Below are 22,205 nucleotides of genomic sequence, written 5' to 3'. Positions count from 1 at the left end.
TGTTTTTTGCCTGGGGCCTCCCCCAGTTAGCACAGAAACAAAGCTGTTCCACAGGGCACCACAGGATCTACTCTTAACCTCAGTCCCCAGGGCTTCCCTCTCCCAGCTCACAGGCGGTGCCTTCCCAAACCTTCTGCCTCACTGATGCAAAGACCCTCTTCAGTGCCTTCTCTAGGCCTCACAGAGGCATCTGTGTGTATCCAGCAAAGAAAGAAACAGGCTGCTTTCCTTCTTCAATCTCCCTTTTGTCAATCTTTGTAGAATTGGCTCTGGCTTAACTTTGCTGCAGAAACTGCACTTGCTTGTGAATTAAGCCTGGAAAAGCAGAACAGGTGCTGGGCAGGAGGTAGGCAGGTGGAGGAACAGTAGGTCCTAAACAGCGCTCACTGCTTTTTGCCTACAATCACACTCCAGCTCTGTGCAAAAAAAATTATTCTTCAGTTAACAGATTGGAAAAACTGAGCACATTTGGATTCTAAAAGCACCACAGTGACTCACACAGGAGCCATCCATCTCACAGATGTAAAATGAATACTGAGTGCACACCGGGGTTGTGGATGCCCCCACGTTCACAGAGACACCTTTCTGAACAAGTGTCTTTCTAGAGCACTGCAGGGCACAAGGACAGCATGAATGAAAGGGTCTCAACATCCAAAGCAATGCTGTTCCTTTGCTTGTGTCCCTGGCTGGATGTCCTCAGAGGATACCTGCAATGATAGGGCACAATAAAAGAGCATTCAAGAAAAAAAATCACTTAATTGACCTTGAGCTGCTCAGTGCTTGCTGGGAGACTGGAGGGAAAAAAAAAAAAAAATCCCAGTGTGTCTTCTGCAGTTTGCCAGCTTCATTTGCTAGGAGGGGGTTGAATAGAAGTGAGACCGCAAAGTAGGAACAGCAAACTAAAATCAGGAGAACAGAAGCAGTTGCAAGAAAGCCTAGGAAACAGGTGTTTCCCAAAACTTTTCTGCAACACATTTGAAGTCTACACATACTGAAATACTCCCAAAAGTGGTATGCAGACTGGAAGATGTTAATGAGTCCCAGAAGTGAGCAAGCCCTGCTGTAGGGAGAGTGATCTCTGTGTAACTGTGCTCCCCCTTGTTTCTTGACAGGCTGCTATTTGAAGGGCTATCGCTTCCTCTTTAACCTTCAGCCTGAAGAGAAATATGAGCAGAGAGTGATACAAGCTCCTTCTCGGGAACATGTTGAAGGCCAGCCAAAAATATCACATATCACTCTCAACTGCTATAGCACCTGGTTGCCATCCATTTGCCAGTAGCATGAGAATGAAGACAACAGCACTAAAACTCTGGTACCTACATTTTACAGAGTCTATTTTCTGCTCCCAACCTCACCCGCTGTGTCCTGCGGGGAAACTCACACCTACCTCTGACACCCACGGAGCCAGCTGTGTTCGTTTTCTAAAACAGTTTTCTGAAGTCTCTTCTGAAATTATCTTCTAAGGGACACCATCAGAGATGGGCTTATTTCTTTTTGTTAACAACCTTCTGAACCACCTCCCCCCAAATTTCCTTAATTATCACACAAGCCAGCATGATAATGGCTCTGGAAACAAATTGAACCCTGCATGGGAGCCCCTAGAGCTTAAGAGCAAAATCGTTTTAAATCTTTTCAGTTGGAAGCATTTCTTATCAAAGTAGGAAATATAATGTTTATCTTTTAGTCATGTGCCAAGTAGCTGTATCATCCTGAGACAACAGAGAAGCATTTTCATTGTCCCTCAGCAGGCTTCTTGACAATGCCACAGCATTTAAAGGCCAAAGCCCAGGCTTCCAGTTTCTAAATTTAGATGGAGTTGAGGACAATTGTAATTATGCATGCATTTATCCATCCTCCTCACAGTATTTTCTCCAGGTACAAAGTAATCCCAAGATGCCGTCCAGATTCTCTGGAATACAAATAACCCCCCATTTGACTAATAAGGGCAGCTTCCATTTCAAGAGGAGATTTAGACCACCACAGCAGCTCTGGATTCAGATCAAAGCACTGGATAGACAAGAGAATATAAAGGAAGGGTAAAAAAAATTCACTGTTCCAAGATGAATAATTCCAGAGGGAAAAGACAAAGGAATATATTGAAATACACAACACCGATTCCTCAAACCTCTCTGAATGTTTCTTAAGTACATGATGAAGAGTCAATCAGCATGGCAGCTGGACAGCCAGATGCTCATATGTCCTAACAGCAGGATTTTAATAATTGACTCAGACTAGGGGGTTGCAGGAGGGACTGTGTTTCACACTCACGTAGACAGGGAGAAGCTTACCATGTTATTTCAAGCAGTCTAGAAACTTCAGAGATAGCTCTCAACAATTCACCTAACCAAATGGCCAGATGGAGAAAGAGGAAAGAGGGAGATCGAACAGGAACAGACCAGACAAGGAAGAAGAGCCGAATCAGGCAATTCGGCTGTGAGCCCCACCACAGAGCAGCGGTACGGCACTTCGAGAGGCGGCATTTCCCCAAGATGCTGCAAGTATGCTCAGAACTGTGAGCAGAACAAGTCAGCAAGGCAACGCTGCCAAAAGCTGCTCGGAGGCACATCATCTCACTGCCAGTGCTGAGAAGCACCCCTTCAAATCCAGATTGCTCTATCTCTTGCCTGCTCATTGGCAAAGCACTTACAGGAAAGCTGGCATAGGCTACCACTTAGGGAGGCCCTTGCGGCAACAGGGGAAGTGCTTTCTTAGACACTTATGCTGATCCATTTGTGTCTGGCCACCTAATGAATTTCTGCTGTGCCATATTTCACATTCTTATTCCTACTAAGAAAAGATTGAAGGATTGAAAAAAAATGACAGGATAGAATTATAGAAATCAGGCCAGTTTAGCTCTTGCAAGAAGTAGAGAACACATTCACAGAGCAGGAAAGAGCATTTTCCTTTTAGGGGAAAAAAAAATCAGGGTAGTTATAACTAGTGGCTAGGAGGTAGATGGTTAGTAAGTAGTTATAACAGCCCTGAGCAGGACTGGCCAGAACAGCCATTCTCAGGGTTTCCATGGCCAGGAGAGAGCAGGCACTGCTGGAAGAAGATTGCTTTAGGAAATGATGTGAAAGACAGGAGGAAAGAGAGGGTGAGAAGCCGTAGGCAGACAACCCAACAGAGGAAAGTCAGTAGAGAAGTGATTGCTTGCTAAAGGAAAGAGAATAGCCAGGCCTCGAATTGCAGTTCAACAACATGCACCTACCAGCCCATATTCTGATGACAGAGTTTATGACTAAGGGACAGTCTCTTAACCCCTTTGCTGAATTGCTTATGGGCTGACATGTTACCTCGTGGACCCCACAGCCACGGTGTCCCTGGTTTCTGTTCTTTAGATCATCCAGGCACCCAAAGCAAGGAGGGGCACAAGAACAAGGGCTCGTGCTCATCTCAGCCCTGTACTGCACAGCACAAAGAATTATTTGCAAGAAGTGCACATAACCATTTCCTCATTTTTTCAGTTCAGGCTTTTTCTAAACTTGCTACAGCAGAAACACTTGGATCCTTTTCCCCCTTGCTCACCTCAACCGAGTTATCACCTGTCTCAGTTGCACTGGGCTGTCATTACCAGCCACCAAGTTAAACTCCATTCTTTCTAGCTCACTGCCCTTTCTGAATTTTGTCATTATAAATCAGCTAGCTGCTGGCAGAGCTCTCCCTGGCAGGCTGCCTTTGTCAGGAATACAGAGGTGTGAGCATGGCTCTGGCAGGAATGCCACTCTCCAACTCTTCTAGCTCTCTCCCACAGGGTCACCAGGAATCACAGAGGAAACAGCACCTGAAGACCTTCCTCAGACCTATCAGCCTCTTAAGGGACTTGCACAGGAACATGGTCCTGTCTAAAACACTCCCCAGCATATTCATGCTTAGTCTAGTAGTTAATGAGTTAGTGTTTACCTGACCAGCTCCATCAGCCTCACTCCACCAAAGCCGTTCTTCTACTACTTGCGATCTACCTGCTTATGCCAGGCTAATTACAAGCTTTGACTTTGACTTCTTACTAGGAACTAGAGGACAGCTTCCTCCCAAGGCCCCTGAGGGCACACAGAGGTACCTGCTCCCCCGCATCACTGCTGCCATAAACCCCTGGCTGGTACTGTTCTGCCCTCGCCCCCTCCAAAAGCCTATTCAACACATGTTCATCCAAGCCCAGGTATCCTTCTGGGGTCTGATCCCAAGACTACAGAGGTCAACAAGACTCTGCAGATGTCAGGTGGCTTTGGGTCAGGTTTCTAGAGATGCAGCGGGAAAGCAACACTATGCTCAAGTCCAGCCCACAAAGCACCACTCTGTCCTACAGAAGCCTTACTTCCTGCTTCAAGGGTACCTTTTGTTCTCAGGTTGAAGTGAAGGTTTTGTTTTGCCGTTACAGAGACCCAAATAACTTCAGTTAAAGGGAAGAAGCAGGAAACATTAATGAGTTTTTCTTACAAGACAGCCTTTTCAAATGAAAATAACTTACTAAGAACAGAGGCAAGGCTGTAAAGGAGTTTACCACCAAATAAGCACAAATACTCTCTTGTTTTTTCCAGTTTTTGCCACAAAATTAACAGCATGAATTTGTCATTGGAGCTCTAAAGGGAAGTACACTAAGTCAGGAACAATTTATGCTGCAACCCAATTCTATAAAAAAAAGTCCCCAATCATAAGAATCATCCTGTAGGCTAAATAAAGGTTCTCTGCATGCTGGCTTTGCTAAAATGAGCCACAGCACAGAGCAAGGTTACGAGATGAAGCTCCTCTGTAGTTGAGAAAGTGTAGTTTGCCATGCTGTTTGAACTGCAGAACAGAAGCCGACGTGTTGCAGGGCAGGCTGGGATTAGTAAACACAAGTAATCAGCTGGCTAGAAGCAAACACTGCCTGTCAGAGAAGCTCCCAGAGCAGTTTATCAAGCCAATATTTCCTCCACAGAAGGGAGCATTTAAGTAGCTACATAAAATTACTTTTTAGTTGGTCACAGCCAAGACCGAGATCATCTCAGGCTGAGCTTTCAGACCATGAGTAATCACTGTTTTGGGCAAAAACTCTCTCAAAGTTTCTGTGGATAATTGAGAGGGGAAATGGAGATTAACTGAGGAATTAGGAAGCTACATTTTCTTATCTGCAAAGGATTTATGCTGTCACTCATGACTTTTTGAAGGCCTGATAAAAAACCACAGTGCAGTTCCAATTATGACTGCAACTTAGATGTATGACCCGGGAATTTAGGCCAGATGTAGAGTGCTCTGAAATGAGCCTGTATCCTGTAATCGCTCAGAGCCTGCTAAGCTACGGGAACACTTAGCAATTCATCGCTTACAGCTCACGCTTAATTTAGGGCCTGCCTCCCATTTTTGTTATTTCTGACCCACCCCTCATTAAGCAGACAGCAATACTTTGCTTATCTAGCCTTCAAAGAGCTTCGCATATTAACTCACAACACCCCTGGCCAAGAGCCATGAATAGCTACCACTGTATTTAAGAAGTAATGATTAAGACAGGGAAGCCACATCACTTCTGAGGCTGCATCCAGAGGAGATACACCAGCCTCCCCCGCATCGCTCTGGTTAGTTAGAGAAGAGCCTCTCCCAAAAAGATGCAACAAAAAATATTTTGCCTGGTACAGCAACAACCAGGTACCCACCCCTGCTGCTGAATGCACTGGGTCTTCAGCAGGACTGGGAAGCAAAAATATACCAAGAACTGGTCAGGTATGGAGTTACAGCAAAGTCCTTGGTCCAAGTCACCCCAGCCAGACTGAGTCCCTGCTGCAGCTCTTCTCTGCAACAGGCTGGCAGAGAGAGCACACACACTGCTGCAGGAGGGCCTTCCCCTCCAAGTCACACACCTTTCTTCCCAAGGTGTTATCAGATCACAAGAGGATCAGCAGTAATCTAGTTAGCTCCTAGCCTTCCTCAGCCACCTCTGCATTATGGCTAGGAATTAGCCATCAAACCCCATCTCCCCTCAGGATGGATCTGCTACCAGGCTTGCTCTCACCTTTAAAAAGCAAATACACTTTACCTCCTAAGAGGGCAGGGCTTATCCCAGCCACCACCTGCACCCACCAGCAAAGGACTCCAGAAATCAGTACTAGCTCCCCACTTTTACCACCCAATAAGCAGTATTCCTCCACCCCCTGGCAAGGCAGCCCTCCCCACAGGCAAGGCCTGCCCCCAGACAATCCCCTACCACTACCCTCAACCACCCCCTCCCTTATCTCACAGCTAAGCCCCACCCCACTTAATGCAAAGCCTGGGCACTCACCCATAAAGCTCCTACTCACCTTTGAGAGCCCTCCCACTTCTAAGTAAAAGCAGATGATGAAGATGTTCCAGGTGACCCAAACTGCAGTCCAGATGGCATACTAGAGAGGAATAGGGGGAGAGAAAAAAACAATGAACATTAGGAAATCACAGGTATTAGTTTATATATATGTGATGCAGCTAGAGGCAGTTAAATGCCCTGAGTCAGCACTGCCATTCTTTTCTCTTTCTCTGTTTGTTTCCCATATGCAGATGGTCCCTTGCCTGATTAGAGACACAGGGGCAGAAGTTTGGAGGGAGCAGAAGAGCTGCTGCCATTCCTTTGTCCAGCATCTAGTTCTCCCTGTCTGTTGTGCAGTATCTCAGTGTTACTTTGGTACCAGTAATAATTCTCTGATATCTTCCAAGTCTGGAGTAAGTACAGTAAAATTGCAGCACACTGAACAACGTGTTCTTAAGCACAGCACCTCCTGTGAAAATTGTTTACAATGCTCATGCCTGATTTCCCAAGGGCTTTACTCAGTTCCTCATCCCTTGCCATATCCCACCAGAGCAGAGGCTGTGAAAGGCTTTGAATGGCTCTGAACAAAATGCACATTACTTACCACCACTATGTAGCGAGGTCTATATTGAATAGTGCCAAACAGGCCAAGGATGACGATGATGATGTGGAGGAAGTTGGCTAGGATAGGGGCCCACTGGTATCCCAGGAAATCGAACACTTGCCTCTCTAACGCAGCAAGCTGGAAAGGAGAAGGAAAAGGAGAGTTACAGCTTCTGGGCTTGTGATGTTTATTCTCAAGATTTTGACGTGCTCCCTGAGCAAATCACTGCAGCAGTTGAAGATGTTACTCCATTCCCAAAGCAATTACTGCCTATGAACCAGGTCAGTAGGACGGAACGTGTGTCTACATGCCCCCTTCTTCCACTTTATACTCATCCCTTCTCCTCCGATGGCGAAGCTAATGCAGACCAGTGGGCTCCGGTGCCTGTGTGGGAGCACGTCCTCTGTTCTGTGCACGTTGCGACAGGCAGGTGGCCCTGGCAGAGGGCAGAGGTGAGCAGCGGGACGGTAGCATCTTAAACGGCCGCGGGAGGACTTTCAAGAGCTCATTTGTCAGAGCCTTCAGCATCACTCCATCATTCCTGACACCTCTCATGTTTCTGTTCTCCAGCACACATCCATCAAAGTGAGAAAGGAGGAAACTCTTTCCTCCACCTTCACCCCATAGAAAATGCCACCAGCCAGCAAAGGAATTCTGCAAACACATCGGTTTTCCAGGAGGACAGGCTGCGTTCCTCTCCCACACTAATAACACGGTTCAAGGCTAGTACTATGTTCTAGAAATAAAACTCCATTACTGCTGAAGTGCTGGGCCTGATTTTCAAATCATACTTGCATAAAGATGTGCTTTTCATCTGTAGCCACCATCTGTGTATCAGCAACAACTGGTCACCTGGGTCTGCACTGCTGTGTTACGCATACAGCTGAAAGAGCACAGTAAACATGCGATCGCATGCTAGCCTTTACATCCCCACAGCCTTTAAATATTATGTCTATAGGAAAAACAGTCAGTGGAGGGGGCAAAATGGTCCCTGCAGGTTTTTCCCCGGTGCCCGGCCTTATGCAGAGAGACCTTCTCTTTGCTTGTCTTCCCTAACACAGTGCAACCAACCTCCCCGCTTTGACTAGTGACTTTGCTAGTGCTAAGGCACAGCAGGAGGTTTCCCTGTCAGGGTAAGATTTCAAAGTCTGCTTAATTATCATAGCAGTATGCTGGGATTGCATTATTGCATCCCATATTTATTTTCACTTATATAAATATTTACAATTTACCATTGGTAGTTAATTTAACTACTGATTAGACACTAACCATGCATGATCCCAGTCCCCTGTGTGTAATCAGCTATGTGACATCTTTTCCTGGCTTGGCTTTTATATGGCAGCTGGGGACCAAGCACTGGAGCATCTGTAATGGCTTAAAGCATTTAAGGATGTGAGTGGTTGCAGGTCCCAGTCAAGCCACACAGTGAGGGAAGCCACATCCATTAAATAACCATTTTTCCTCCTTCTTCCTGCATCAGTGGGGAAATGAGCTTCACACCTCTCTTGGACTAGGAAAGTATCACAATTCTCAATGCTACCTTGGAAGTTCAACAAAAATCTGTATTTCAAAGAAATCTATAGCAGCCCTGGCTAAGGGAGATAAATCAGTGTGGAGATAAGCAGGTTTCCTTCTCTGACATCTCTCTTCACTGGCAAAGGGGTGCAGAGAGGGTGGGGAGGGAATGAAGGCAGTCTCCAAAACTGTCCCTTCTGCAAAATAATTAGTTTTCCCTTTGAAGCAACGCACACAGCCCTGTTCCGATTAATGTGAATCGCCCAGAAGATGCTGTGAGATGTGCTGCATGGCCACGCGCGGGGCTCCGGGGCTGAGCAGGGCAAATGCTGCTCATTTCGATGCTCTGCCTGCTCTCCCCCCAAGCACAGCAGATTTTCTGTATCTCATCAGGAACAGCAGTAATAGGTTAAATGTTTAATCTTTTAGGAGGGGATTAATGCACGTACCTTAATGATATTTGGAAGTTTTGAATCCTGACTGGTTGGCAGTGGGTCACTTGACTGTGACCGCTTCATCCAATCAGGCATTTAATTGGCTTTGTGCGTTACATTATCGCGGGAGAACCTGCCGCGCAGAGCATCAATTAGCCGAGGGGACACCATGGGGGTGTGTTCTGCCGAGATAACACCCTGCTTAGCCTTCAGGCCCTGAAAAGGGGATAAGACAGATCCTTCCCACCCATGCCTTCTGCCATGAGTTTTCCCACTCCAGAATCAGGGCATCCCTCTCTGGAAAAGCGTTTTCTTCTCACAAAAGACCATTTGCCATTGGGGCTGTATGAAAGGGGAGACCTTGTCCTTCCACAGCTTTGTGATGTTCTCTGGCTTGTTTGGACCAGGGAAAACGTTGGTCTGTGAAGTGAGAGGTACCCAAGAGTCCTGGAGACAGACCTGCCAACCTACACTGACTTCAGACTGGGGCATAGCTCCTAGAGAGGTCTCTGGCCACTCTGGATTTTTCCCCATGATCCTAGAAGTTAGCTTCATGTCATACTTCCCTCTTCCTTACTGTGATTTACATTCCTTTGCCACTTCCTCCACATTTTTTTATGTTTTCGTGTCCCTGGGAGCTGTGGGCGTGACTCATCTGGTACAGGGATCGGCTGTGCCTGCCTGCTGGTTTAGCTAAGGGGAGCAGGAGCTGGGTCAGTACGCTTCTGTGTGATGTGCGAGCTCAGGCAAGCTGTCTCCTCATATATAAAGTAAAAGCAATTTTCTGTAAGATGTGTGTTGATGACAAGCGCAAACGCTGCTGCTGAAGCTCTGTATTACTGACATGCAGGTGGTGAGTCTGTGCTGCAATCCAGCCGTCTGAAATGCAGCCTGAAGTTACCCTGGACTTGTCCCTGTTCCCCCAGGAACCCAGCATAATTAAGAAAGTATTTGCTAAAAAACAAATAGATGAACGGCCATTTCACTTATTACACTACAGGCCTGTATGCAAAGCTTACCCGTTAAATGCTGCTGAGACTTGCAGGTAAACAGGGCTGGTGTTTGTGCTAAGCTGGCCTTGATCTAGGGTTGGGATGTAAAGAATGCCGTGGTGCCCTTCAGTCCTGGTTCCTTCTGTCTGGCTCAGAAACGGCAGGGTCAGGGTTCGCCCCTGCCCATGGGTACCAATACATCTGCACCCTCGTACTGAACCTCTCTTGGATCCCTCTGGTTGAGCAGGGGAAATGCCATCTTTCTCTGCTCCTGCCAGGTTTCCGCAGAGTAATATCCTTGCTGTAGCATTCTTTACGATGATTCACACTATTCTATTGAGAAAGCCTATTACATTCTAGAGATATTGGTTGTAAAGAAAAATTTCACAGATTGTGGCACAGGTTTCAACCCATTCAAAGCTGACAGGGCCTTTTCATCAGGGAGGACAAATTTTTCTTCTTTATGACTATTCTTATTAAAACCAGGATTTCTTCTGCTCCTTTTGCTTCTCCAGCCCATAGAACATTTTTACCTTTCATTCTTTAAATTAAATGATTTGTTGCAGTACTAAAATCAGAATAGTTGTGCCAGACTTTTCTCTCCTGAAATAAACCATTTTTGCTGATCTGAGTGAAAGTGGAATAGCAAATAACCGTGTGAAGCAATTGTTAGCCAGGCAAACAAAACAAGCCAGAGCTCTCTGTTGGGCTATCGTTCATTTATATGGCCAGGAAAGATAAGAAAGGCAGAGAAGATGTTCTGCAGTCTACAGAGAGTCCTATCACATAGCTGACACACGGTGCGCAAAGAAAGGCTTTGTGAGCCAGCACGATGGGACATGCTCAAGGTCTTTACACCATTAAAGCTTCACCAGAGAGGGAAGCTGTACCTGAGCTGGAGAGGAGTGTTACCTCATGGACCACACTGCAGAAAACGGCTATGGTCTTAGAAAACATCTCAAAATGTAAAACAGTTTCTTGTTGGGGGGTTCAAGCCATTCCAGTTGTGCTTTCGCTGGTTCTGGCAGGACAGTATCCCTGGCAGATGTCAATGCCAGCAGGACGCTCCGAGCTGATTCAACATGGGCTTGGGGGGGACTTGTTTAAATTCTGGTCCCTCAAATCTTTTTTATCCCCCCATCTTTGCCTTCTGTTGCTCCTGTCATGCTGACAAACCAGAGGGTTCAACCTGTTCCCCTTGTGCTTCCATACTGCTGAGGAAGCAGGGATGCTGATGAACAAGTCAGTTGCCTGTAATTCTTTAACTCCCTGCCCTTCATAGCCTACTATCAAGGAAGGCCATGTTATCATCTAGATTTGCTCTGCTAAGTTTATTAAGCTTTTAAAGCCTTTAATCTTATTTGGTTTGGACCTCTGTCTTTCACTGCATTTCTGAAATCGGTTGGGACACAAAACAACAAATATCACTTTCAAGACGTTGACATGACTTGAACAGATGCAGTAAAGATGCTCAGAAAGCCCAATGACAGGTACAGATATGCAAAGAGGGTGTCCTGCCTACACACACACACGTCCATATGTATCCATTCCTGCAAGCAAACCTGCTTTTATGCTTTCCAAGTTCAGCCTTAGTAAGAGATTTCTTTTTAAAATGAAATGTTAGAAATAAATTTACAAGCATGCAATAAATGGAGGAAATGGGAAAGGCTGCTCCTACTGCTATGGGCCAGCCAGGACTTAAGGGAGATACTCCCGCAAAAAAGATGAAAAAATCCATTTTCCCCAGAAACCTAGACAATTTTCCACTTGGTCTATTGAAAAGCAACTTGAAAACTCTTTTGCTACTCCTTGTCTTTCACCGCTATAAGGACACATGGCCTCACAGACTGCTCCAGCTCCTGCACTGCCCTTTTTCAGTGGTGTACACAGCCACCTTGGACCTCTGCGTGTGTATCTACAGCTTCAATGCTGACAAAATTTGCAACGTAAAGCTGTATATTTACTTTCTCTCTAGCCTGAACTGAGAAGGAGCCTCAGCTGCAGTCCTCGGTCACCACTGAGCTCCTGAGATGTTCAGGGCTGCCTGGCTGATTCCCGATGCGTTGATTCAGCATTTGATTTCCTGCCAACTGGCTTTGCTTTTTAAGAAGATGCTCTTTGTTTGTCTACTGTGCAAACAGCATCGGAGCAGCCAAGACTTTCACTGAAAAAGGTCACTCGTCTTTTCTCGAGGAAAAACTTGCATTGATTTCCTGAGGTATTTTGGCTATGCAGTGGTTGATGGCCTGAGTTCAGAGCAAAGTCACAGTGATCCTGTCCTTATGAAACATCACCTAAGGATGAAAATTTAAGTCCAGCTAGCTGAAAGAGCAGGAAGAAATTAAAAAGTCTCAAATGTATAATTTAAAAATATATCTGTTTAGGTTTTGAACACAAATATCTTTAATTTCCATTTTTTCAAATAGTTTAAGTTTGGCAATACTAAACACCTGTCTGCTCTGTTTATTATTATTATTGTACTGGTATTATTATCATATATTATTATACATAGTCTTTCTATACAATTGATTTGTGTTTGTAAATGGTGAAACAATGCTAGATCTAAAGAATCTTAAACCCAAGCTGCAGTGTGGTGAAACTACCAGCAGTGAGCAGAAAAATCTCTTCCGTGTGTCAGTGCTTATTGAAGGGGGAGAAGATTTTGTGGGCAGAAAAATTATTAAATAATGAGTCTGCTTTTAGCACAGTGGCTGCATTTCTAAATGAATATTAATGGTTGTAATAGCTGTTTAATTAAGTTTATCTAAAAAAGCAGTTCACTGAGCCGCTACTTCACATCCCCTAACCGAGGGGCTCGTTCTGCTTGGTGCCGCGTCCTTGTCTCTTCTAAAGTCAGCCTCTCACATGCTAATACACGCTGCATTCATGAAATCTCATTTTTCTTCAGTAAGTGTTGTCAAGGAAACCTTCCTCAGGGCCTTGTGATCCACAGCTCCGTTCCCAGCATCCCTCGCTGAACCACAGAGGTCAAGAGACTAATTGCACAGGAGGTCTCTGTTTGTCACTTTGTCTCTCAGGCATCTTTGGTCACTCTGGCCACTGGATACAATAAGCCCCATTCTCTGCTCGGTTTGGTCTGTTTTCTCCCTAGAAGCTGCTGAAACCCCCTCTATTCACACAGATGTTAGAGAGGCCTCCAACAGCAGACCATATATCTTTAAATCATTTCTGTTTCAGAAGTAAACTCTGGACACTGCGATGGCCTGGAAGACCAATGCCTGCCAAAGATCCTTGCAAGGCAGCTGGAGAAGTCCTCATCGCTGGTATGAGCCCCACACCAGGCCACTGTCCTGCAGCAGGGGCTGGCTGCTCCTGGGGCGTTATGCTCCAGCAAACACAGCTTTCAGACTGCCATAGCTGAGGATCAGGACTTCTCCCACCCCAGTACCATCCTGTGCAGACCCTGGGCAGACTCAACCCCTCTGTGTGGTTCAGCACAACTTCCCCGCTGAAGCCCAGAGCATCCTGCTGTTAAACAGCTTAGTGCTGAGTCCTCACCACCTCCTCCCTCGCCCTGGCCTGGCACCTTTGTGCTCTGGATTGTCTCCTCCCAGCATCATTTTGTGTGTTGGCATCGATGCTCTCGGGAGTGCCGCTGCTTTGACCTATGCTTTCTGCTGCCAGTGCCTTTCAGAAACATCCTAGCTGCAAAGATAAGCCATTATTCAGTCCCACACGCCTGAATGCTGCTTAGCATTCGAGGAAAGGCACAATCCTTGCTAAACGTAAGGGATGAGACTGGCACTGAAGCAGTGCAGAAGCCTGTTTGTGTCTGGAGTTGAGACTCCAGCTTCAGAAGGACTGAGGTTTCCTAGCACATTACATGTAGCCGCCAGTCTTGCTTGGGTGAAGACATGGGCTATGCCCAGCATTCATGAACACAAACCTCTTAAACTGTTTTTCTCCTGGTGTTTGGTTGGGCCACATAGTGGGCAAAACAGCAGGGGTATGTGAAGGGAGAGAGACGGCACGGGGGTGGAAGGCAGTAGCTGGCAGTACGTTTTCTATCAAGACTCTATAGCCCATGGCCCCTGCCAAATGGCACATCCCCAGGTGCAGCACCAGTGCGGCAGCCCCTCCCCTGCTCCACAACCCTCTGAGCGGGGTGATCAGCAGCACAGTTAATTAGCCGGCCCTTGCACATAACACTGCAGAGGAAAGAAGGGGTTGCCCAGCGCTGACTCTCTGAATGGTGCTCAGAATACAGCTCCCAGGAAAAAGACTGCTTTCTAGAGGGAACGTTTCAGTAAAATTATTGCCCTTTATTGCCTAAACTTCTCCCAAACGGGGGTCAGTTACGTGTCTGGTGAGGCTTGTGCTCTGTACACCCCGCACAGCCTCTGGCCTGTTTGGTTTTCCTGGATCACATCTCGCCTCCGGGCTCAGACCTCAGGGGTGCAGAGAGGTGTCTGTGCAGCAGCATCAGATACCCGAGCTGCTCTGTTCCCTTCGCTCCCGCGTGTGTCTCCTGATAGCATCTAAGTACTGCATGCTCCTGTGATTGCTGATTGCCGAGATTAGCAATCAGGCTAAACTAATAAGCAGGTGCCTTTGTGATCCAGGCAAAAAAGCGCTCTGAGAAGAATAACAAACTTGTTTTATTTGTAACCTACGTCAACACTCAAACCTAAGTTTCCCAAACATAATTAAATTAATCTGTTGTGCCCGCAACACTCCCCCCGCCCAGCTTTGTTTCCTCCCTCAGTGTCATAGCTCAGCTTTGTCTCTCCAGCTTTGCGGCAGAGAGGGGGGCACTGGAACGAAGGGAACGTGACAGTATTTGCAACAGAGATAAAAAATAATTAGTTTCTTCAACAAGTGCTTGACATTTTTGTCAGCCAGATGCTCTGTAAAGCACAGCTTTATCCCAGGCTCAGACTCCACGCTTGTGGCAGTCCTGTCTTTCCCTTGCCTGTTGGATGACTTGCACGCTATCTTAGCCCACCTTGTACTGATGAACCTGGTCAAACATCCTTGCTGCTCCCCCCAAACAGCCCCCTGGCTTGGCAGACAGCTTTAGCACTGGGGGGCCACCTTCTCCCACCAGTAGCACAGATTTCCCTTTTGAGTGAAGTATATTAAAGATGTGCCATTAACTCACCAACCATTTCCCTCGGGAGATCTGCTACCGTTTATGAAGCCATCTAAACACTATAACGGCTGTGAGGCAGAGCAGTGTTGGAGATCAGCAGGAATTTAATTTTCTAATAGAGAGATTTATTTCCTACCAACAGGGCATTATATTCTGTGATCCCTGTCTCTGCTCAGCCAGGAAGGCTATGTGAATTTTGGGCTTGTTCACATCACAGGGATGCAGGAAAAAAGTGAAAATACTTAAAAATTAGCCAAAGGGTTGTTTGGTATAGGGAATATACCCTATATTCTCTGGACCTGCTATCCTAAGCATTGTCTCCTCAGCTGAAAGCAACAGCTCTGCTGCTGGAGGGAGAGTGCAAACACATCAACAGGACTTGCATAGAAGGTACAAGGCTGTACTAATGCACTCTTTGGGCCAGGACTGCCTGGCTGTCTTCTAATGATGCAGCTCTCTGGAGTCTCCTGGATGTAGGAGCAGCACGTTGGGAGCAGCCCAGAGATCCCCATGAGCTCTCAAGAGCACTAGAAAGACTTAACATCGTTTGGGAGTTGGACCAAAACTCCCAGGGTCTATAAAGCCCATGAGACACCAGCTGGACTCACCCAGTTTAGACAAAATTATGGCTATCTTCACTATTTGATAGGCGCTTATTGCAAACTGCACTTTTATTTTGCCTCTGGTTACCCCAAAATTGAATTATGACCTTAAATGTACTACTGGCAGTTTCCCAAAGGAGGAAGAAACTCTTGCTTCAGGCTCAAAAAGCCAAGCTCAGTTTTTCCTCTGTCCTGTCCACACACAGCCCAAGAAAGACTCACTGTGTCCAAGGGACACTGAGAACATCCCCTGCCTTTAGCTTTATGAGCAAAAGTGTCCCCTGCAAGTCTATTTCATGGCTGGCACCTGCAGCACTTTCTCCTCACAAAGGGTCAGCTGTAGCCCGACTTACAAAAATGCCTCTCTGAAGGCAGAACACCTGCAGAAAGCCACCTGAAGCTGTTTTTCCTGTCCAGGGGAATATGAGGATGAGAGTTTCTTGGTATCTGTGGGCCAGCAGAGACCCACCTTCTGCATAGCTCCGTGTGTCAGAGCACTCCCAAACTCAGCAGGATGCTCCCCAGCACGTGTGGACAAATGGTCTCTGAGTGACTGGTTTTTTGTGGAAACCCACCAGGGCCTTGCTAGATAAATCTCCCCTCTCTCCTCTTTGCTTGACAGTCCCTCTCCCCTGCTCTGCACTTTCCACCCGCTGTCCTGTTCCGGCCGGCTCAGCGGCCGCTCTCCCCCCACGTCCTTGCTGCCCATTGCACCGGGAGCTCTAGCAGCTGATCCCCTTAATTAGGTCACGAACAGATCACGCGTAAAACACTTGCACCAGCCAGATCCTCTGAAGGAAAAACATGCAAGCTCTGCAACTGGGGTAAGAGCTTGAGAGAGGAAGGATGCCAAAGCTGAAATAACTCTTCAAAACTTTGTCCGTAGGAGCCCTGTTTCAGCTTCTGCTCAACAGCTGGGTCCCCGCTCCCTGACACTGTAGCTAAGTGGTAGTATTGCTTTAATTTCCTCTTACTCCTGCTGCAATGCCAGATTGCTTGGATATTCGTAAACAGAAGGAGTTTAATGAAAATTATAATTAGAGCCCTGCGGTGCTCTTGCAGGTCGCCTTTACACTGGGCTGCCTATTTACATTACAAATCAGGCTGGTGTCACTGCGGAGTCTACAGCAAGAGAAGAGAATTCATTAAAAGGAAAGCACAGGGTGGGTGAGAAATAGGGGAGAAAGAAAATGATATTGTTATTATTAATAATCTAGGAAATTGGGATCTGCCATGATCTTGCTGCAACTTTGTTCCTAAAAGGAAAGCCCCTTTGTAATCATCCTGCAGCAGGAGGGGAGAGCACAGCCACCCAGAAATTTCCACTGGTAATTACTGTACAAACGGACCCTTCTTCATCGGGCAAGACTTTATCTCCCCCACCAGGACACAGAGAAATGCTCTTAGCACTTCCTTCCTAATACCTAGCTGTGAAGTTGGGGCGGGGGGGCAGGGAGAGACAGCATGTGAAGCCTAAGGGATGCATTTCCCATGATTTTACAGCTTTCCCTTTCCATCTGCCAGCAGCTTTTTGCCCCACTGTAATGCCATGAGCAGCAGCTCCTTGAGGAAGACAGAAGCCCTCATTCAGTGAAGCGCTGGAGCATCTGCTGACTTGAGGCACAGCATACGCCCAGCTGCAGTCATGGGCTGAAGGGCTCTGTAATATCTGGGCCTGAAGGGGCAGGAGAGGAGATTCCATGGGAACAACACAGAGGGATCCGGGCATCGATGCACTCGCGCCCAGCCTGGCTCGCGCACAGGGCAGCACAAATCAGTGTTACCCCAAATACGGATCAGTCTCCTGGGTTTGATTCTGCTCTTGCTGCTTCCACCAAAGCCCTCCAGCGCAGTTGTTAACTGTCTGTTTTCCCATCTATGTAGCGCAATTAGAAATAACACCCTCATTTTACACAGACAAGAGCTGGAGACTGAGGTTGTATTTGTAAAAAGCTTCTTTGATATTTTATACTAGTCACCCTGTGTCAGCAGAAACTGCCTCATCACTGCAATAGTGTTTTTATCGATGCCCACCTGCCCATAAAAAGAGGTAGCATTTTAGGTTGGGGACCTCCCTGTGATGATCACAGCACCAGCCCCCTCACCTTTCCCATCACTGTCACGTTCTCAAAACAGAGAGGTAAACTCACCCCGCTCCTGCGCCTGCATCCCCCCAAATTCAGCCCTGTTGATGCTCCAACCAAATCCCAGCAATGCCCAGCAAAGGATGCCGAGTCAGTCCTCCTGCCAGACTCCCCACTGCTGCTCATCTCAGCTATTAATCTTACCTCACCCTCCGCGGCCAGAGGACATAACTTTAGTCTAATAAACAGCTTGGAAGTCAGGACAGAGCAGATGAGCTAATACTGCAGAAGTGATTGGGTTTATATATCAAAACCAACTCAGGAGACTTTCCCTTCTGCATGTCATGGCAATATGCAGAAAGTTTTCAGGCAAATTAGAAGCTGGAGGATTTCGGCTGCAAATGGGCCAGGTGGTTCACTTGCATTTCATGCACGCTCTCGTCAGTACAAAATGACCTATACTGCAACAGCTGAGTTTTAATCATCACTGGAAATGCTGTTAGTGCTTCACCAACAAAACAACCTAACATAAAAATGTGCTTATTTCAGTTACAAAAAGGGCAAAAGAAAAATTCCTCTTGAAAAACTATAGTTGAAAAAACATGCAGCCAATTTTTCAGCTGAAAAATAAATATCCGTGAAGAAATACTGACCAACTCTCCCCTAATGAATGTACTAGGAAACTTCCAGGCTTGTCATCAGAGCATGAAATGAAAAGAACTGGGAAGAAAAGAGTATTTTGGACATGAAAAACATTTAGCAGTCCAGCTTCTGGTTCCAGTAAAATGCTTTTGACAGGAAGGGTTTTAAATTGGAACAAACAGGAAAACAACTATTTTGTTACAAATAGGGACTGTCAGAGGCTTTCGGGGTATTGCAGGAATTTTCCAATAACCACAATCCCCACAAACAACTTCCCTTCTACAAAGTGGCTAGAAAATGAATCAATCACTATTGACTTCCATCATCTGATTGCTTCACTGAAAGGAAATCAGTTGTATTTAAATAATTGATTATTTACTTTAGTAATTACAGGTAACAAATCTATCTTCCCTTAAGACATGTAAACTAGGGGTATTTCAGTTTTCCAGCCACTTTAGGAGGCGAAGCCAATTTTGTGCCACCCAGGATGACTTCTGAGCTGCTACTCACACCTCAGGGGTCACCAGTACCCTCACCACGGCCCCAGCAGGACGGTCCCCGCTCTCTTGGGGGCAAGGAAGGCTGACCACCTCTTGGGTCCCTTCCTTGGCTGTAACCTCCCCATAAGCGTTACAGGCTGGGAAGCAGACATCCAGCTCTCTTTTTCTTAGGTCAATAAAAGCAAGAAAACAGGGACGTGTGAACTGCTCAAACAGATTAAACACGTGAATACCTAAGGATGGAGATGACGAAGAGTTTAGACACACATTTGAGGCTGAAGTTCAGCCTCTCTTTCACAGGTTGGTGAAGCAGCTTGGGAAGCAGTCTGCTCCGGGTAGTCATTAAAGGGTAAGAGCACATCTCTGCTACAAACCAGACTGAGTGCTGGGAGTAAGTGCTTTGGGGCGGAGAGTCTCGGGTTCAAAGCATGAGAGTGAGCCACGGTGGAAGTCACTAAGCCCGTGTTTTTCTCCTGCTCACCATTCCCTGCACCACTGTGTCTTCCTGCTATACTTGAGAGGAGTTCAGTGAAACAAAAGATTCTCATCAGGGATTTATTAGCAACGCAGTATCATGCTTTAAAAAAAAAAAAGCTAAGGTTTAAGAGGTTCTCCCGCTTGTATTAATGGCATTGACCGTATCACTTTTTGTGTGCATCCCCTTTGTTTTTGCTCTTCAGTCCAAGTAGATGATGAAATGAGACCCATGATCTTCACTTTGATGGAGGCGAGCTGCTGGCTTTCCAACAGTGTAAATAAGGATTCAGTGCCTTTTAAAAAGCATTACTTCTAAAGGAAAGCCCTTTTGAGTGAGGGCTAGAATGGGGTTATTTTCCACATGACCAAACGTCAAAAGGGAAGCGGCAGCCCAGTCCGTGCTCTTATCACCCTCCCCGAGTCACCCACTGGATAGATTTGTCACAAGGTGAAATAAGAGCAAGTCCTCAATTTATTATCATTTTCTACTTGTCCTCCTTAATGCAGCTCCTGCCAGGATGAGTTTGCTGTGGGAAAGTGGAATGAAACCAGGCCTTTCGGTTTGCTGCTAAATGGGACTGGGGAGAGGCTTTCAGGAAGGAGGGAAAATCTTCCTCATTATAAAGGGAAAATGTGCAACGCAGAGTTTTCATCGGATGCTGCCCAGCCTCCCAATTAGGATGGCTGAGACAAACAGTGGCGTTATTATATGTAACTGTTTATCCAGTGTCACTCAGCCATTGTTTATTTTATGAGGATAATTTATCTCTTCTGTTGTGCTTCCCAATTTGTTTGCATTTTAAGTCCAGTCGAGTGTCTGTCTTTTACTTTATGCATCTTTTGGCCTCCCACCAACCGACTCTCCAATTAAGTTTCCAAGAGCAGCGCACAATGGCCAGGCTCCTCCTGTGCTTCATTTTTCGCATGACGTTTTCGTCCCCTTCATTTCTGCACTGCCCCTACCCCTCCCCTGCTGACTTGCAGCTCCTCAATGGCTCATGGTTTATTCAAGAGCAAAGCTGAATTTCTCTTTCCCCTCTCTCCCCTCTTTGAAAATAGAGGCTGGTCAATAGATGCCACTTTGGCAGCTCTGGAGAAGAAAGTTCATTTGCAGCAAATCTTGAGCAGTTGTGTCTCTGCAGTACAAGAGTTGGGTGACCTTGCAGAGGCTGAACCCCGTACCCTGGGGCAGCTCAGATGAGGGGCACTCATGAACTCCTGTGTCTCCTTCAGCCATGAAAGGGGACAAAGACTTGCCCTCTATTAGCATGTGTTACCAAAGCTTCATCTGCACATGGTGCCCTGCCTCCCTGCTGCTGGTATCGCTCCCGTTGGAGGTCCGAGATGATTCTCATCCTTGGAACTACAGCATCTTTGGCTTGTCCCAACTCCAGACTTCCCAACCAGTTTTTTCAAGTCTTTTGATCTTCTTGCTTGCATGTCTGTCTGCACGGACTAGCTAAAATAGAGAAGTGCTTATCCACATTATGGAAATTCAAATCCTTGCCACTACATTAAATAATTTCAAGGAAGTTTAATCTTGCTAGATTCTGAGGTGAACTCCAGAACAGTGATAACAATATCTGTGCATCACCTCTTGAACTAGTGTGACAACACTGCAGCGTTGTCCTCCTTATCACAGCAGGCTGTAAATTATCACTATTTCTGATGGGGTCTAGCAAAATCCCATTGAGCTCTCAGCCCCGGGTTACAGTAGAACAAGGGGTTTACTGCTGCATTCCCACTGAGTCTGCCAGGAGTGGGTTTCCAGGATTTCTGCTAGAAAATCTATGCAGTGTCTCACCACCAAACACTGAAGCTCCATCTGAAACGCCCTTTGTTTGCAGGTTAGCGTCCAAAACTGGGAGTGAAAAACTTGGCAGCCGCGAAACCTGGGTTACACCTCACGCAAGGAAAGCATCCTTTGGCTAAGCGATCTGCAAAGGAGTTTACTGCCCCTCCACCTCCTGTCACTATGAGCTGCTTCGGAAATTCATCGTACTTTAAATGATTCACTCAAGTATCCATTCAGTCCCAGTTCATAGATTGCAGAGCCTTTATTACACAGCCATATATTTAGCACTGGAATAGTTCTCAGCAGTTGTAACAGCTCTGTCATCTAAGGAATAAAACAAAGAGCCATTATTCATCAGAAGGGAGACACAGTCTTTATTGTCTGAAGCCATGACAGAGTTTTTATATCACCCTATCTATTCTTTCAGGCTGTCACACAACTCAGTTTTAAGCTGCTTCAGTGGCAGCCCTGGAAGCCTGAACGCTTCTGTGGCTTCTCATAGCTAACTTCCCAGCTAATGTTGTTTTAAACTGACAGCAGGTCTGATCCTGAGCACACTGAATATGGCCAGCCAGTGACTTAACAGCAGGAGGGTTAACCTCTTCAGAAAAGCTTGAGGTAGACATTAGTCTCTGCCTAGGTCAGGAATAAAGCCGTGCAGGGTTATTTAAAGACATGAGGAAGCATGGCTACAAGGAGCAATGGATGAACATGCATTTTGAGCACTGATTATATCCAGAAGATCTGGGCTTTGGCTCTGGTCTGACAGTAGAGTTTGCGTAGACTGCAGGACCCAAGAACACACCAAGGCATGCCAGCTGTCCCGACCTCACACCGGTGTGGCTCCTGCAGCCCTCCTGTATGGTGTCATGGTTTCCTGGTGGGTGTATGTCCAGCATGGAGCTGGAGGAACCAGCCTGCTTCTCTGGATCTAGGCACCTGGGGATTAGTACCTTGAGATGTAATCAGCACGAACCTCCACTCTGCCTAGCATGTGCCTGACTTCCCCTGCCTCTCTGGGAAAAGCAGGCCAGCCTTTGGGCCAGAAGGCCTCTTCTAACATGCATTTCTGTGGTGCAAACGAGCCCATTAAATGCAAATGAAGCAGCACCGTTCACAGAACCAGCTACCATCATGGTCTCCGCAGGCTTCTGAGAGCATTCGAGAATCTGCCTGTGTCAGCACAAAGGCAGG

The 22,205-nt window shown here is 46.5% G+C and overlaps 1 protein-coding gene across 2 annotated transcripts in view; it reads right to left on the bottom strand.

Annotated features, from left to right (window-relative positions):
* Positions 1 to 22,205, bottom strand: part of NKAIN4 (sodium/potassium transporting ATPase interacting 4) — a 53,819-nt gene that overhangs the window by 21,165 nt on the left and 10,449 nt on the right. For both annotated transcript variants that reach the window (XM_075108553.1, XM_075108554.1), the window contains exons 2-3: positions 6,858 to 6,995; positions 6,273 to 6,353 (exon numbers count right to left, since the gene is read on the bottom strand). In XM_075108553.1, coding sequence (XP_074964654.1) covers positions 6,273 to 6,353; positions 6,858 to 6,995 — 219 coding nt within the window. The remainder of the gene's footprint in view (positions 1 to 6,272; positions 6,354 to 6,857; positions 6,996 to 22,205) is intronic.

This window comes from Phalacrocorax aristotelis, chromosome 13, assembly GCF_949628215.1.
Source record: "Phalacrocorax aristotelis chromosome 13, bGulAri2.1, whole genome shotgun sequence".
NCBI classification, from domain to species: Eukaryota; Metazoa; Chordata; class Aves; order Suliformes; family Phalacrocoracidae; genus Phalacrocorax; species Phalacrocorax aristotelis.
This window is presented reverse-complemented; position numbering and strand designations above follow the sequence as displayed.